Source organism: Gracilinanus agilis, chromosome 5, assembly GCF_016433145.1.
Source record: "Gracilinanus agilis isolate LMUSP501 chromosome 5, AgileGrace, whole genome shotgun sequence".
Classification (NCBI taxonomy): Eukaryota; Metazoa; Chordata; class Mammalia; order Didelphimorphia; family Didelphidae; genus Gracilinanus; species Gracilinanus agilis.
The window spans coordinates 284,026,335-284,043,500 of record NC_058134.1 but is presented as its reverse complement, the minus strand read 5'-3'; the positions used below and the strand labels follow the sequence as shown (position 1 = coordinate 284,043,500).

General features: G+C 38.2%; 1 protein-coding gene across 1 annotated transcript; it reads left to right on the top strand.

Annotated features, from left to right (window-relative positions):
- The first annotated feature begins 13,303 nt into the window (after window positions 1-13,303).
- On the top strand, window positions 13,304-14,239 carry LOC123250211 (olfactory receptor 2AP1-like). Its single transcript, XM_044679229.1, has one exon. It carries the CDS (start codon window positions 13,304-13,306, stop codon window positions 14,237-14,239), a length of 936 nt encoding a protein of 311 aa, XP_044535164.1.
- The last annotated feature ends 2,927 nt before the right edge of the window (window positions 14,240-17,166 follow it).

Below are 17,166 nucleotides of genomic sequence, written 5' to 3'. Positions count from 1 at the left end.
TGAGAGACATAATTCAAGCCTAGTTGGAAAATCAAAATTAAGTATGTGAAATTTATTATTCCTCCTCAGACATTTCTTGCTAACCTTTGACTCTCAACTCCTTCAATTCTATAATTTGAATCTTTTCAAAATTATCCTTATCACATTCTCTCCCCATCAACCATGAGAACATTAACTCATTACTCTTGAAGATACTGTCAGTTTAATTTCCCTGTGGTTGCACTCATGTTCCCTCTAACTTTCTAAACCAAAGTATCCGCCCCTGGCCATCACTCCCCCTCATATGTTTTTCTTCCTCCCATTAGAATGTAAGCTTCTTGAGAGTAGGCTTTGTATTTGTATTCTCAATTTTAACAGTGCTTGGCACAAAGTAAGCACTTAATAAATGCTTTTTCATTCAGCCATTCATTTATTGATTTATTTCCTCATTGTAAGCCTTCTTTTCCCAGGAAAGCTGCTCATGTTGAATAAAGACTGGGTTCACAAGAAAGGCAAAGACATTTCACCATCCTAGTATGACCATTAGAAAGAAAACCACAATTCAAAGCACTCCTTTGATTGTATTTTTCTCCCAAGTGAAGTGAGAACCAAAGATAAAGCTGTTCAGGGCTTTGGTCTCCTGTGGCATGGACTGTGATGCTAAAAGGTACTCTAGCCTAAATCAGACAGTCCATTGAGAAATCCTTGAGCATACTAAGAGGTCTGAAGAGTAACAATAAGTTATTTGAAGAAAGGGGAGCAATTATCAGAACAACCAACATAAAAAAGGCAAGCAAGGGGCAAAGGCAGGAGGATTTCCCCTGATTTACAAATACAGATCAATTATGGGGAAGACTTGAGGTCTAAAGTGCATGATCTGAAAATGTGTTCTAAGGCAGGGATCAGCAAACTATAGCCTGTCACTCAGATTTACCCTGCTTCCTGACCCATCAACTGAGAAAAGCCTTTACATTTTTAAATAAAAGAATTGTATTTTTAAAATGCAAAAACTATTCTTAGCTCACAAAGTGATATAAAAAACAAGGTGTGGCGGTAAGTTTTACATTATTTAGAGTTCAAGTAACAGTACCAGAACACATGTAGGCAGTTCCCAGATAAGGTAAGTGAATTGAGATGCAGGTTCATCTAAAGCAGTGGTTCCCAAACTTTTTGGCCTACCGCCCCCTTTCCAAAAAAAAAAAATATTACTTAGCCTCCTGGAAATTAATTTTTTTTATTTTTAATAGCAATTAATAGGAAAGATAAATGCTCCTGTGGCCATCACCCCCCCCACCCGGATCGCTGCAGCACCCACCAGGGGGAGGTGGTGCCCACTTTGGGAATCACTGATCTAAACATACAATAAAATTTAGGACCAGACAAAACACAAGCTTCTAGGTGAAGTCCCACTCCAAGCATTTCATGAAGCAATCTCTGGGTCCCCTAAAATGGTCTCTGCGGTTAGTATGACCTATACATCTGAGTTAAGCAATATCTAGCCATACAAGGCTATATTCAAACAATATTAACAAATAACAAGATATTTCTCCACAAGAACACTGAGCCTGGAGTCAAGGAAGAACTGAATACACAATCCAGTTTCACACATTTACTAGCAGTGTAACCCTGGGAAAATCACTGAACCTTTGTCTGCCTCAGTTTCCTCATCTATAAAATGGGAAAAATAATAACACCTACCTCTCAAGGTTATAGTGAAATTTAAATGAGATAATATTTGTAAGGTACCTTGAAAACTTTAAAATATTATACAAATGCTAACTATTATTGTGATTCCCCTGATGGAAAGTCATTTTAGCATCTATATGGAGAATGAATTGGGCTAGAAAACATTTGAAACTAGGAGGCTAATTAGGAGGTACTGGATTAGGCCCCCAGACCCCCATTTGCCAACCCATGGTGAGGATCTCAAAAGATAGTGAATGTTGAGTAGTAAGAAGGGGATAGCTGAAAGGTGTGGTGTGGAAGTAGAAAAGGTAATCTTGAACAACTGATTGGATAAGGGGAGAGTGAAGATGGAGGCTAACTAAAGTTACAAACATGGGACATTAGGAAAATGGTGCTTCCTCAAATAGACATAAGGAAATTCAGAAGAAGGGTGAGTTTGGGAGAAAAGGCAATGATTTCCAGTTTGAACTTTTTAAATTTGAGATGCCTGTCCAGTTTGATAGTTGGTGATTTGGGCCTGGAACACAGGAGCTTAGCCTGATCCAGTCTCTCCAAACCAAAATAAACTCCCAGCAAACCAGATGTGTGAAAATGTGATTATCTACAATAATAAATAAATAAATAAATAAATGAATGAATGAATGAATAAATAAATAAATGGATGATTGTGGGTGCTGTTTAAATTTAATGTACAATTTCTTGTGAGATAGTCATGTAATTGACTTGAAAGAAGAATTATATTTGCTTTTTTTTTGCTTAGAAACAATCAAGTGAGACAAAATTCAGGTTGTTTAAGTCTCTCCATCTCAATGCACTGAAGGAAATATAATGGGCTGTACTTAATTTTTTTAAACTTGATTTTAACAAGAAAAAGGTCACCTGATTTTCAGAAACAACAGAAAAGAGAGAATAGATGATGGTATTGTGGGGTAGGAATGAGAAGAGAAAATGATTTCAATTTTCTAAGCAAAGTAAAGGAAAGCTACTCATCCAGAGTCCTTTGGGATTCTTTCGAGGGTAGGGAGATTTACTTCCCCCTCTTCTTCCCCAAAACAGCCAGGTTATCTCAGCAGATATACTGCTAGGCCTGGAGTTAAGAAGATGCATCTTCCTGAGTTCAAATCTAGCCTCAAGACATTTACTAGCTGTATGATCTTGAAAACAAGTCACTAACCCCATTTGCCTCAGTTTCTCATCTGTAAAATGAGCTGGAGAAGGAAATGGCAAGCCAATCCAGGATCTTTGCTAAGAGAATCCTAAATGGGATCGTGAAGAGTTGGACAGGATTGGACAACAACCATTTCCTTAGTACCTATGGCAGCTGCATGCACATGACAGCAAGCATATGTGTGACCTGAAATTATATCTGAAGCCCCTGACAGCCTCATTTGCTTTGTGTTTCCTTCCCTGGGTGACCCTTTAAAAGATTTAGCTTTGGTGGCTGCCTTAGGACCTTGAGAATTTAAGAACTCCTGGGTCAAGGTGCTGGTTGTCAAAGAGGAAATTCTTTCTGTGATGACTTCTTGGAGGAGAGATTATCAGCACCATTAGGAGAATAAGAGAAATGAAAGGACACAGAAACCAAGCCATGGCATGGCTTTCCAGGACATCTAGACTGTACCAGCCAGAGGCAAAAGTGAAATACCTTTTTATTATTCATTAAGTCTCCCAGAGTCTTTACTTCCCAGCAGGGCAGAGTAGAAATAATGAATTCCTCTTTCAATGTTTAAAGTATTTGTCCATGCATGCTTATGTGTCTCTTATGTTCTAAGCATTTCTTTTGTAGTGGAGGAACATGGAATAGCTTTCTGGAAGGGGAGGGGTCCTGTTGATCTTTTTTAGGAAGCCCTTTGACATGAGCTGGATTTCAGTTTTGTTTAATAAATTTTCTCTAAATTCCCAGAATAGGGAGAAAATTAGCCAGATACCCTTTTTATGCCATTAAGTTGTTCTTTAGACTTAAACTCAGTCTGCATGAATCCAGAGCTAGGGGCTGTTTGTTGTTGGGAGGGAAAACCACCATCCTGCTTGTGTGGCAGAGTTTTGACTTATAAAATTCTAACTCATCTGACAATTTTAAGTTAAAAAAATATTTTCCCCACAAAAACAAGGCAAGTAGTACAAGCATCCCCATTTTACCAAAGAAACTAAGGCTAAAGAGAAGTGACATGACTGGAATCACACAACTCATTAAGTATATTAGAAACAGACTCCAAACTGAGAACTCCTGGCCCCAAGATTCAGACTCTTTCCATTCTACTACCTTCCAGAACCAGCACCCAGTCAAGGAAGGGCTAGAAAACCTTCAAAATACGACATGTAAAGCACAAATGAGAAATTAGAAGAAATGTTCAACAAAATAAATGGAAATACCTCTTGAAAGGAAATTTAAAAGAATAAAATGGTTTTCAAAGAGACTTTTTAAAGCAGATAACAGTTTTTATTTTATTTCTTGACCAAGATTCTTTGGCATCCTGGTGAAGACTATGGACCCCTTTTCAGAATAATGTTTTCAATACATAGGATTAACAAGGGAACCACAGTCGGCGATAAGAAAGATGTCATTGTTTACCCATCCAAGTTCAAGATCCTAAAATCAATCTAGAGTACATGATCTCAGAAAAAGAACTCTTGCTCTTGAGCTTAGAGATTATATGATCTGACCTTCAAATTTTACAAATAAAATAAAACATCTAAAATATTCAGTCCAATTAAACTGACATTTTCAAGTACAGTGGATTGTAGAAGGGACTAGAGATATAATTGTGATAAGAGTAAATAGTTACTACTACTTTGAGGATTCATAAATAGCATAACATACATTATCTTTTTGATACTTAAACCAACCCCATATGTTGAGTAGTCTTATCCCCATTTTACTGATGAAGAAAATGAGGCTCAGAAAGGTTGTTGTATGATTTGCCTAATTAGTAACTGCCTAAAATAGCATCTAAACCCAGGTCTTCCTGTTTCCAAGTCCAACATTCTAATCACTACATGGGGCAAAAGAGAATCAAACAATCCTTGCTTTCAGTGAACTTACATTCTGCCTAAACCATGAGGGTTGCTATGAGAAAATGTAAAAATACAAATCCTAAAAGAATTTTTTTCTTTATAACTAATATTGGAGAAAAAATAAGTTAATTTAGAATCCATTATAGGATCCCAACTTCTTTGGAAAATTAAACTAGATCTCTTTTGAAAGAGACTCTTTAATACTTTTCTGCCAAATATCCATATTATATAATATAATTGAATTTGAGGGATTTTGTTCATATTTTAACAATTCTGAAAGAAAGGAGATTCTGCTTTTCTTGCTCATAAGATAGAATAAAACAATCCCTCCTTTTTTGGAAGTCACTGAACTCTTTAAATTAGTTTCTTGACTTTATTTTACAAATGATTGCTGGAGTCTACTAATGAATACTTATATGAAAGAATCCATTATTAGAAAAATAAAAGCTTTTATTGCCAATTCCCAAGTATCTTCCATTTTCAATAGAACATTGCTGGGTTTTACAGTATTATTTTGGGAGGAAAGAAAGGTTCTGTCTCCCTCTCATGGACATCATGTCAACTACATCTTAAATATGGAAATGAATCTTTATTTTTCCTGTCCCTAGAAATAAGACTGATTCACCTTGTACCAGAGACTCAAAATGTCAAGTGTATCTAGAGCTTGTCCATCTTGAAGGTACAAAGAGAAAATAAGGGGAGGCCGGAAGGAAGGAAGGAAGGAAGGAAGGAAGGGAGGAAGGGAGGGAGGAATTTGTCTGATCCTTACCCCTCTTCTGCCTTGGAACCAATACTTAATATCAATTCTAAAACTAAAGGTAAAGGTTAAAAAAAAAAAAGAATATACTCGATAGGTGCTGACTTAATGACTTCACCCTATGCTCCTTGCTAGGGTGCTTGCAATAAAGACAGCAACTATACCATTGTACACCATAAGCAATCTATTTGTGAAGTTGGACAATATTATCTTGTTCACTGTGGTGACTGGTTGGGACAATCAGTGTGGCTGTGGATGACTGTAGTCCTTGCATATTAAGGCTATGAATCCAGAGGAATTTTTTTTAAGCTGCAAATGAGATAGCAGCAGGTAGCCACTATTATTAATTACCCACACAGAGAATAATTGTTTGAGTGTTATAGAGAGCAAATATGGTAAGGAAACACTTCCAAGTCTGAGCACAGCCAAGAATGCTCCCAACTTTGTATCCTGGTGTTCACTTCTGTGCAAGGGGTTTTGAATAGTTTCCCAGCATGAGCCCTGGCACCAATGGCCACATAATAATCTCAATTTTAAATGTATTTGCATGCATTTTGATGATATGATATTAAACTCTGGACATCTGGACAGATATGATATCTGAAATGGTAAGTTCCTGGATGCCAAGTTGAATAGGAAACTGGAAAGCATTGTGGCCCAAAGACCCAAAACTGAGGAAAATGTTTGTGATTGATTGCAGGAATGCCTGAATCACTAATGCTCCTGAAAAATAAGAAGGGAATCCTGGATTGGGATTAAATCCAGCAAAAAACAAATGATAAATCAGAGACCTAGCACCAAAAAAAAAAAAAAAAAAGGGAGGTCAGGTGAGACAAAGTAGGTAACTGAATGTGGGATTAGAAACTTCAAGACAAAAATGTAGTATCAAAAGGCAATTCAGGGGACATCAGAAAGATCTCAACCTGACCACTCAAAGCTTTATCCTTTTGACAGCAGAAACTATTCCCAAACTCTAGGCCACACCAATAGGTCAATATTATAATGAATTTAACATTTCGATCACATTCTAAGAATGCTATAGAAGGAGTTAATGATTTGAGTGGTGATTGAATGAGATGGCCTATCAAATCCTCTAATACTCTAGCTGTATGATTCTATATTAGATATAAAGCTAATGGAAGGTAAGGAAAGAATGGAGAAAATGTCACCATGGAAGATGAGAGGACACAAGACAGTTAATCTACTTCACAATTTTGCTTCGGGATCAGTTCCGGCCACACCATTGAAAACCACTTTCAGTGAGCAAAGACCAATCAATACCAGGTCCAAAAGTCATCTATTTATTGTTTTAAGTCCAATTTTCAAGGTATCACCCAGATTCTGGATCCAATACTATCCTTATTATACACAGGTGAACACTTTTGTGGCACAGCTTGGGGAACACCACCTCATAGACAAAGATATTTTCCTCACAAAAGTCTGAAACTCAGGTTCAGAAAAATTCATTCAGGAATAGGTTCTTTGAACAAACATTTGTCCTCTTGCCTCACAACAGGTCCCATTTCCTTCCCCTAAATCCTTGAGGACCTGCCCTGCTCAGAGATCATTGCTCAAGATGATTACTCAACAGCCATAAATGAATTCTGAACATTGGTCCCCAGGGTATCTTTTGTTTATTCCCCAGTTGATTCCCCCTGCCATCCCCAACTCCACCTCTGCCTCCAATCTGTAATGAACAGAGGAGATAAAACAATTGTCATTTTTAGTATTTATTGTAAAGCCTCCTCACCAGAGGTGTTAGATGCTGAGATGTCCAGACTCCCAACCACAGCACATTGTGGAAGAGTATGATAACTATCAAGAAGCTAGACCAAGTCTTTCAAAGGCTGTACAGGTATTATTTCAGACTATGTAACCTCAAGAAAAAATTTCTTCCCCCTAAATACTGAAGTGTATTTTGATTTTGTTTAGAGTGTAAAAACTTCAGGAAGAGATGGGCTTTGAGGTATGTACGGCACAATCTATAAAGTAATGATGGCATGTCCCCATCTGAAATACTACTTCATTTCTTTGATGCTACTCAACATCAGTGCTCTTTATATACCCATTGAAACACTTGGTTATTATTCAATAACCTGTGAAGTTCACAGTAAAGTCTCAGCTTCTCTCTCCCACCTGGCAGGAATAAACTTCAGTCCAAGCATCCCACCAGCCACCAGGCAATTGCTCCATTGTCCTTCAGAAAAGTATCTGATCTCTCTTCCATCAGGATATTGCTTTTGAGAGTCCCAGGTAAAATAGGGGGAAGCCCTTGCTTCCAAACAGATACCTAAGCAATAGGGAAGGCTCTTTCCAAACTTAGTTGAAGATGAAAGAAGAAATGGGTCTTATTCTGCATCTTAAATCTATCATTTCTATCAGGAGGTGAGTAACGTGCTTCATTTTAGTCCGCTGAGTTATGGTTTATTATTGCATAGACTGCAGAGTTCTTGTATCTTTCAAAGATATTTTTCTTTAAAATAGTAGTAATGTATAATTTTTTGTCCTGATCACTTCACTCAATTAGTGGTTCCAATAGAAACCACTTGAAGGTTTCATCATCTATTTCATCATTTCTTATACATAACATTTTATTCCATTTATATACCATAATTAGATTATCCTTTCCCTAATAAATGGGATATCCCCTTGGTACTACATAAAACCTGTTAAAAATACTTTTGTACATATTGGTGCTTTTCCTCTTTCATTGACCTTTTTGGAATAGAGGCCTAATAACAGTATAACTGGATGGTATAGCAACCAGTTTTGTTTTGTTTTGTTTACTTCCCGGGATTAATTCCAAATAGTTTTCCCAAAGGGCTGAAACAATTCACAATTCCACCAGGAGTGCATTAGTGTACCTGTTTCTCTGCATCTTCTCCAAAAAATTGGCATTTTCCTTTTTGTCATTTTTGCCAAAATGATGAGAGTTGGAACCTTAGGGTTACTTTAATTTGCATTTTTCTAAGGAATAGTGTTTTGGAACACTTTTTCATGTTTGTCAATAGCCTGCATTCCTTCCTTTGGCCATTCATCAACTGGGGAGTATTGGTTGTCCTTATAAATTTGAATTAGCTCATTATATATCTTTGTAAATGAAGGTCTTTATCACTTTGCTATATTGTTTTTCCTTATTACATGTTTTCCTTCCAATTTTTGCTACATTGATTTTGTTTGTAAGAAACTTTTTAAATTTCATGTAATCAGATAAAACTGTCCATTTTATCATATAATCCCCTCTTTCCCTTCTTTAATTATGAAGTCTTTCCCTATCCATACATCTAAAAGGTAATTTTTTTCTTGCTCCTCTAATTTGTTATGATGTCATCCTTCATTTCTAATTTCCATTTAGAATTTATTGGAGCATGCAGTATAAACTGTTGGTCTATACTTAATTACTCCCAGACTGCTTTTCAGATTTCCCAAGAGTTTTTGTCAAGTAGTGAGTTCTTGCCCAAGGAAACGGGGTCTTTGTTTTTATCAAACATTAAGCTACTACAGTTGTTTGCTTCTTTATTGTGTGCCTAATCTGTTTCACTAATCAACTTCTCTGTTTCTCACCAATAACAAATCATTTGGATAATTACTATTTTGTATAATAGTTTGAGATCTTGTGCTGCTAGACCCCTTCCTTCCCACTTTTTTTTCATGATTTCCCTTGAGATTCTTGATCTTTTGTTCCTCCAGATAGATTTCATTATTGTTATTTTTTTCCGGCTATGCAGAATGACCATTTTGTAACTGGTTTAATATGTTGCTGAATAAGGGAAGTGGTTTCTAAATTAAAGTTGTATAGTGAAGAGGTTGATGGGCTTTGGCCTTGGGAGAGACCTGCATTCAAATTTCAACTCTAACATTTACTAGCTGTCTTATTCTTGATAACTCACTTTGCTTTCCTAAGGAGCAAAATGTAAGCCATTTCATAGGGCTATTGTGAGAAAAGTGCTTTTTAAACCCCAAAAAACATTATAAACATGAAACTTATTATTAAGCCATGAAGCTGTCAGACAGGTCCAATTTTTATTTTTGGCTACATATTTATTTTTATTTTATTGATTATGAAAAATTTTCCATGGTTACATGATTCATATTCTTTCCCTCCCCTCCTCCCTCCCCCATCCCATAGCAAAGGCATAATTCCACTGAGTTTTACAAGTGTCATTGGTCAAGACCTATTTCCATATTATTGATAGTTGCACTAGGGTGATCGTTTAGAGTCTACATCCCCAATCATGTCCCCATCGATGCATATGATCAAGCAGTTGTTTTTCTTCTGTGTTTCTAAACTCCCACAGTTCTTTCTCTGGGTGTGGATAGCATTCTTTCTCATAAGTCCCTCAGAAATGGTTTGGATTATTGAATTGCTGCTAGTAGAGAAAGTCCATTACAATCAAATCAGGCAGGTCCAATTTAAAGTAAAGTGGTGGTGGTGGTGGTGGTGGTGGTGGTGGTGGTGGTGCTATGCTTACAGTAATTTTTCATTCATGTCTGGCTCTACATGACCCCATTTATGGTTTTCTTGATAAATATACTGGAGTGGTTTGCCATTTCTTTCTCCACATCATTTTATAAATGAGGAAAGTGACACAACTATTAAGTGTCTGAGGTCAGATTTGAACTCAGGAAGATGAGTCTTCCTGACCCCAGGCCCCTTAGCTTTCTATCCACTGCACATCCATAATTCTATCCAATTGCCCCATAGTACTCAAATGATAAGAAAAAAGAAAAGCTCAGGTGGTGGGCTTGCAGCCAAGACAACCTAGATTAAAAGCCTACCTCTGGCATTAAGTGGATGATCACTAGGACCATCTCTACTAAAGGAAATCTACTAAAGGAATTCACAGACCTTTCCTGTAATCACAGGGGTGAGAACCATTCTCAATGGAGATTTCCTAATGAGATGGGGCAAGGATGAGAGTTGGAATTGGGAGACTCATTCAAATACAAGCTTAGCCACTTACTGTCTGTGTGACTTTGTTCCAGCTGCTTGAAGGCTCTAAGCCTCAGCTTCATTATCTATATAAGCAGATTAGTATGAGGCTTAAGTGAGTTATTAGAAGAATCAGTTATGTCAACTGATAAAAGTTTTTATTAAAATTTTACTTTGACCTAAACATGTTCATCCTATCTCTATTTTCTTTGCCTTATGGATTAAAAAAAATTCTCTGTCGATTGTTGATGTTGGTTCTTCAGGGTAGTCTTAAATTCTGGTCCTTCTATTGAAACAATCTTATTAAAATGTAAGTTGTTACTTATTATAATTATTTTCATGACTCAGTAACTTAATATTATTAAGAGGTTTAGAGATTCTAGACATAACACTAAAAAACACACATAGGGGGATACCAATGTTTATTGACATCATCATTCAAGATCATCAAATAGCCTTCCCTAATCTCTGGCTTGGCTGTGGCCAAGTCAGGTCAGAATTAGTGAGAAGGTAAAGAACCTCTAGTGTCTACTAAGCCTAGCAATCTCCAGACCTTGATCAACAACCTAGATTATTAGCCTAAATAATTAGCTATAGGGTTCCAAAATCCTCAATCCATTCCCTTATTTCCTAACCCCACTAATAGATTTAAAATACAGTGTTTACCATCAAGTACCTTTCCTGAGTGGTGATTATACCAAAGCCCTTGGGAAGGGGAGATTGATACACAGTCAGATTATACCATTATCCAATAGCTAATCAATAGCCCTCATCAATAACTAATCCAACCTCAGGTTGGGACCTAGTGAGGTTAACTATCCACACAACCTCTCAGGGGTTCCCTGCCTGGGCAAACTGTTAGGAAGGGTATTTGACAAGCTTATTCAACCAAGCCTGTCAGGGAGGAGAGGCATAGATTATACCAACAACGACTGTATAAGGCCTGTGAGAGGAGAGTGTGCTTTCTCCCTCACCAACTACAACCAGCTTAGGCCTGAGCATACAATCCCTCCTCCATCTATACTATCAATTGCTCTGGGATCTCTATACCATATAACACTACCTCTGTTTCTTCAACTGTAAAATGGGAATAATGTTATCACTTCCCTTCTGGTCTGTCGTGAGGATCGAGATAGTTGTAAAGCACAATGACTAGCACATTGTAGGCACTTAATAAATGCTTATTCCCTTCCCTGTTTAGTGAAGTTTCACTGTTACCTAGCACTCACTCTGTAATCTTAGACAAATCATGGCTTCTCTTAGGCTCCATTTCCCTGTCTAGTATTTAGTCACTGGCATCCTCAAATTTCTTGCCTTCTTCAAACCTATCCCCTTAACCCCTTCATTTTGCAAATAAAGAAACTGAAATCCAGAGAGGTTGAGTGAGCCTCCTAAGGTCACACAGCTAGTGAATGTCTGAAGCAGAACTGAATCCAAGTCTTCCTGACTCAGAGGCTAGCACTCTACTAACTATATTACACTACCTACATAAAACAGAGTCTTCCATGAGCTTCTTCTCTCTCTTTATCAGTCATCCATGAAGTACCTAATATATGAACAGAGATTCAATAGTGAAATGATAATTTATAAAATTATGAAATGAGAGCAAGGATGCCTGACTTTGGGGGTACTCACCAAGAAAGACCACAATCGGCAGCAGGAAATGGAACAACAATCACATTTGAATTAAACTCTGAGAATATGGTGATGGAAAGTCTATCAAGGCAGAGATAATTGGTGAAAAGTGGTATAGAAGCAGATAGTGATGTGGGGACAAGGAATGAGATGCTGAAAAGAATTATGAGGAAGAGGATAGGAGAGAGAAAGAGGAGGGGAAGGGGGAAGAGGGGAGAAGAGAGGAGAGGTTATTCACATAATCATGGATTAGAGTTGGGAGCACTAGACAGCACAGAGCTGATGAAATAAGAAAAGTGCTTCGAAATCTCATTTTTATAGAATTTAGGAAGAAAACAAACTAGCTCCTCTACGTGCCACATTGAAGTAAATTCATTAACATATTTAAATTATCTCATTGTTAACGGGAAAACTTCAAATTTATCAATACCTTTTTTATTTTCTGCTGGTCTGGAGCTCCAGAGGTCTGGAATTTGTCTAGAATTTAAGGATCATAGGACCAAAACCCTGACTGCAGTACCTAGATGGCTTCTGCTGATTCATCATATGTTCTCATGGTGTGAATTTGGTTAATATATAATACAATTTGTAAATTCTACTCCTTTGATCTTTGGGACAGTCAGTCTATGATTTCCATATTCCTCTTTGCAATTTTATTTCCTGTTATTGCCTTATATAGAGGCTATTTATAAACTTACTATAATAAAATGCAGCTGTGGCTCAGTGGTTACTTCACTGGGCCTGGCGTCAGGAAGACCTTAGTTCAAATATGGCCTCAGATACTTCCTAGCTATGTGAATCTGAACAGGTCACTTAACCTCTGATTGCCTGACAAAAAGATCCACTGATCTCCTGGAGAAGGAAATGGTAAACCACACTAGTATCCTTGCCAAGAAAACCCCATGGATAACTGTGTTCCATGGGGTCATGAAGACTTAGACATGACTGAGTGACTGAATAATAACAACATACTGACTAGATAGGAGTGGGGGAGTCAAGGGAAGAAAACTAGATAGAATTTTAAAACAAATAATCTTGGTAGGAATTTATTCTTCCTCCTGCTTTTTTGCAATTTTTGAGCTGTTCAAAATTTGTATCATTTCCATACAGCAGAGTTTATACAGAGAAATTAATGAGGGAACGTCCTTGTCCTGTGTTTAAAGATAGTTTCATTTTGGTTTTTGCAGGTCAGTGTTAATAATCCAAATAAAGAAATATTCCCAGTCAGGGGGAAAAGCTTCTGACCTATCCCATTTGCCCCATGTTTGTATATGACAAGGAAATGCCCAAAGCCCAAGATGGGCAACAAAACCAGAATAACTGAGTTCGTCCTCCAAGGATTAACAGATATTGAAGAGCTGCAGATGGTAGTTTTCCTGCTCCTGCTGCTAGCCTACCTGATAACCATTTCTGGCAACTTGATTATTATCACTCTGACACTATTGGACAGCCGCCTACAGACACCAATGTATTTCTTCCTCCGGAACCTGTCTTGCTTAGAGATCTGGTTCCAGACAGTCATTGTCCCCAAAATGTTAGTCAACATTGCCACAGGGACCAAGACAATTAGTTTTGCTGGCTGCATCACCCAAGACTTCTTCCATATCTTCCTTGGGGCCACTGAATTCTTCCTCCTCACTGCCATGTCCTATGATCGCTACATTGCCATCTGCAAACCCCTTCACTACCCAACCCTCATGAGCAGCAAAATCTGCACCCAGCTTACCCTCACCTGTTGGCTAGCTGGTTTCTCTTTCATCATTGTCCCTCTTGTCCTAACCAGCCAACTTCCCTTCTGTGACTCCCACATTAACCACTTCTTCTGTGACTACACACCTCTAATGGAAGTGGTCTGTAGCGGGCCAAAGATATTGGAGATGGTAGACTTCACTTTGGCTTTGGTAGCCCTCCTCAGCACCTTGGTACTGATCACCCTGTCCTATGTCCAGATCATCCGTACAATCATTAAAATCCCCTCTGCCCAGGAGAGGAAGAAGGCCTTCTCTACCTGCTCCTCTCATGCTATTGTTGTCTCCATGTGCTATGGCAGCTGTTTTTTCATGTATGTCAAACCATCACCAGGCAAAGGGGTTGACCTCAACAAGGGGGTGTCACTGATCAACACAATTATTGCCCCCCTCATGAATCCCTTCATCTATACCCTTAGGAACCAGCAAGTAAAGCAGGTGGTTAAGGACCTGCTTAAGAAGTTTTCTCGACTCCAAAACAGGTAAGTTTCTATTTTGGAGCTATGAATATTGCCTGGAACAGAGTAGGATGGCCTCCTCAGAAGAAATCCATAGCATCTAGTTCCAAGAAACAGGATCCACAAGCTCAGGCTATAGATGCTCCCTCTTCTCCACACCTAGAAAGTACAAGTGAGCCTTGACTCCACAAGGAAAATTCCCTCTTAGTTTGTGAGAAATGTACCCCTCTTAGCCACCCTCCCAAAAAGAGGGTCTTTCTTCTTCTTAGAATAAAGCCAGCATAGGAGGTACGGAAAAGCTCAACTATGTCCCACAACCTCCCTAACTAGCCTAAGGGTCATAAACACACACAGAAGACAACATGGAAATTACACATTTATTAGGCACCTACTATGTACTCACACCCTCTACTACTCAATGAGAACAGAAAGACAAAAATGAAACAGTCCCTGGTCTCAAGAATTTTATATTTTATCAAAGAATTGAGGTGTGTGTGTGTGTGTGTTGTGTGTGTGTGTAGAAGGTCATGAGACTAGTGGTGGGGTGATGTGGGAAACATGTCAAAGAAGTCCTCATAATGATGGTGCTTGAGCTGAGCTTTGAAAGAGAATGGGAGTTCAAAGGCTTGAGGTAAGGTAAACTATGTTAGGGGTTAGCCAATACAAAGGCACAAAGACAAAAGATGGAATATTATTTGTGAGGAACCCAAAGAAGACCAGTTTGGCTGAACTAAAGAATGAATGAAGAGGAATAACATATAGCAAGCTTGAAAAAATGAGCTGGAGCCAGTTTGTGATGTCCAACATCATGATTTTGCAAGAGACATCTTCTTGGACTTGGACAAAAAGTGCAATGTGTCGTTTATGTCTGTTTAAAAATCACTTCCAGGAAGAGAAAAAATTTCAGTTTAATCTGAATGAAGCTCCACCCAGAAGCTTCTAGAGAGAAATTCTATAGGTCTCTGGGGAGTTGTGCAAGGGAGGTTACATATACTCTTGGGGTGGGGGAGAGTGTGATCTTTAAATTTGACATTTGACACATTGTATTGCTTTTGAGTAAGGATACTTCTTTTATAGAGAACCTGAAGTCTATTTTACTATTACCAAGAAAAATATAAATGGGTGCCAGTGGCCCCAAAGAGTAACTTGAGTCATTCAAGAGCTGAAAAATAAATGAGGGGTTTGAGAAAACTGGATGGTGTCCTATGGTTTAAGGTCCTTCTTAAAGGAGAAGCCCTCATGGGTCCACCCTAAGAAATCACAGAATCAGAAAGCCTCAGAATTGGATCTCAGTGGCCACCTAATACAACGCCTACCTCAATAGAATTTCCCTATACAGTATCACCAACAAGTGGTCGTCTGGCTTTTGACTTGAAGACCTTTAGGGGAAAAAACATTCTCTCCCAAAGTCAATCATGAAAATTAAGCTGACCTCGTTTCAGTAGAAAGCCCAGACCATCTTGCCTCTTGACACTATTGAGACAACTCTAGAGAGCCCAGAAGAGAGGCAGAGATCAATAAATCAACCAAAAATCATGGCATTACAAGCTAGGTACAGTGCTAAACTATGGCAATACAAAGAATGAAATAATCCTATTCATGCAAACTTTCATTCTAATGGAGGAGACAAACAAATATACAAATATATCCATCTTAAATACAAATATATACAAAGTCATTCTGTGGGGATTAGGAAAGGCTTCACTCAGAAGATGGTTCTTGGGCTCTTAAAAGAATAAAGAAATTCTATGAGGTGAAAAGAAGGGCAAAGGGCATAGAGGCAGGGGCTAGTTCAATGGCAGTGAGATAAGAGATGGAATGTTATGTGTGAGAAATAGAGAAAAGGCCAGTTTGACTGGACTGGAAGAGATGGTACCAATTCTTATAGATTTTTCACAGATGAGGAAACTAAGGCCATAGAAATGAGATATCTCACTTAGTCATATATGAGTCACATATATATGAGTCACATAGCATTACTGAGGAGGGAAATGTCATCTTCAGACTTTCCAGCCTCCTGTTGATTGAGAATAACTGAATAGAGGTCTCTTCCCTGTAACTCCACCTCTTTTAGAGAAGTTCATTCTGCCTAATAAACAAGAGAACCTCCAGGAGGAAGCCTGAGTGAAGAAGTGAGGATAAAGCAGTAGCCAAAATAGGGGCAGGGGTTAACTCTCTCTTTGACAAGGCAGCTACTACAAATGCCAAATGCAAAATCCCCCAAATCAGACCACAGACCCTTTCTGGAAGCTTTCCTTGTGATCTAAATGAGAACAGAGGAGAACCTCTCCCCAAGTCTATCCCAAATTCTAGGTATTTTGTGGATTAGAATCCTCCTCTAACCATAGCTTACTAACTCCTTTTACTTATGTGTTTACTTTTACAAATCATTCAGGGGACACACATTTCACAGCAATGTAAATAAAAGAACAACAGACAATTTCTCTAATAAACTCTTTGACTTATTCTCCCATAAACACATATACTCTAAATGAGGCTTTCATGGTGTAAAAAATAAAATTAATATATAAAGATAACTTTAAAATATTATGGCTTTTTAAAGATTTATAAGTAACCACTAGAAAATAAAGCCACGTGCCATGCTAGCTTAGGCAGTTCAAAAGCCCCACTGTTCCCAGCTCTCAGATAGAAAGCAAAGAGGAAGCCCCTCAGTTTTATCCCTCTGTCTACATCATTGTGTAATGACAGGAAGCCAGTGAGCTCATGGGAAATTTAGTTCAAGGACCTCAAAATTTCTAATAATATGATTGGGAACATATGTAGCCAGTGCATCTGTGTGAAAGGATTCACATGCATAAAATGTGACCAGGCTACATGTATAGAGGGGCAATTCATGCCTCCAACATTGTGAGGTTAACCATATGTTCCATTTATGTCATCATGCTGCTTTCTGCTAACTCCGAGAAGTGTTGTTTGACTCTACCACTCCCTAGG

Coding starts and splice junctions, on each gene's coding strand:
- LOC123250211 (XM_044679229.1), top strand. CDS start 13,304: ATGGGCAACAAAACCAGAATAACTGAGTTCGTCCTCCAAGGATTAACA.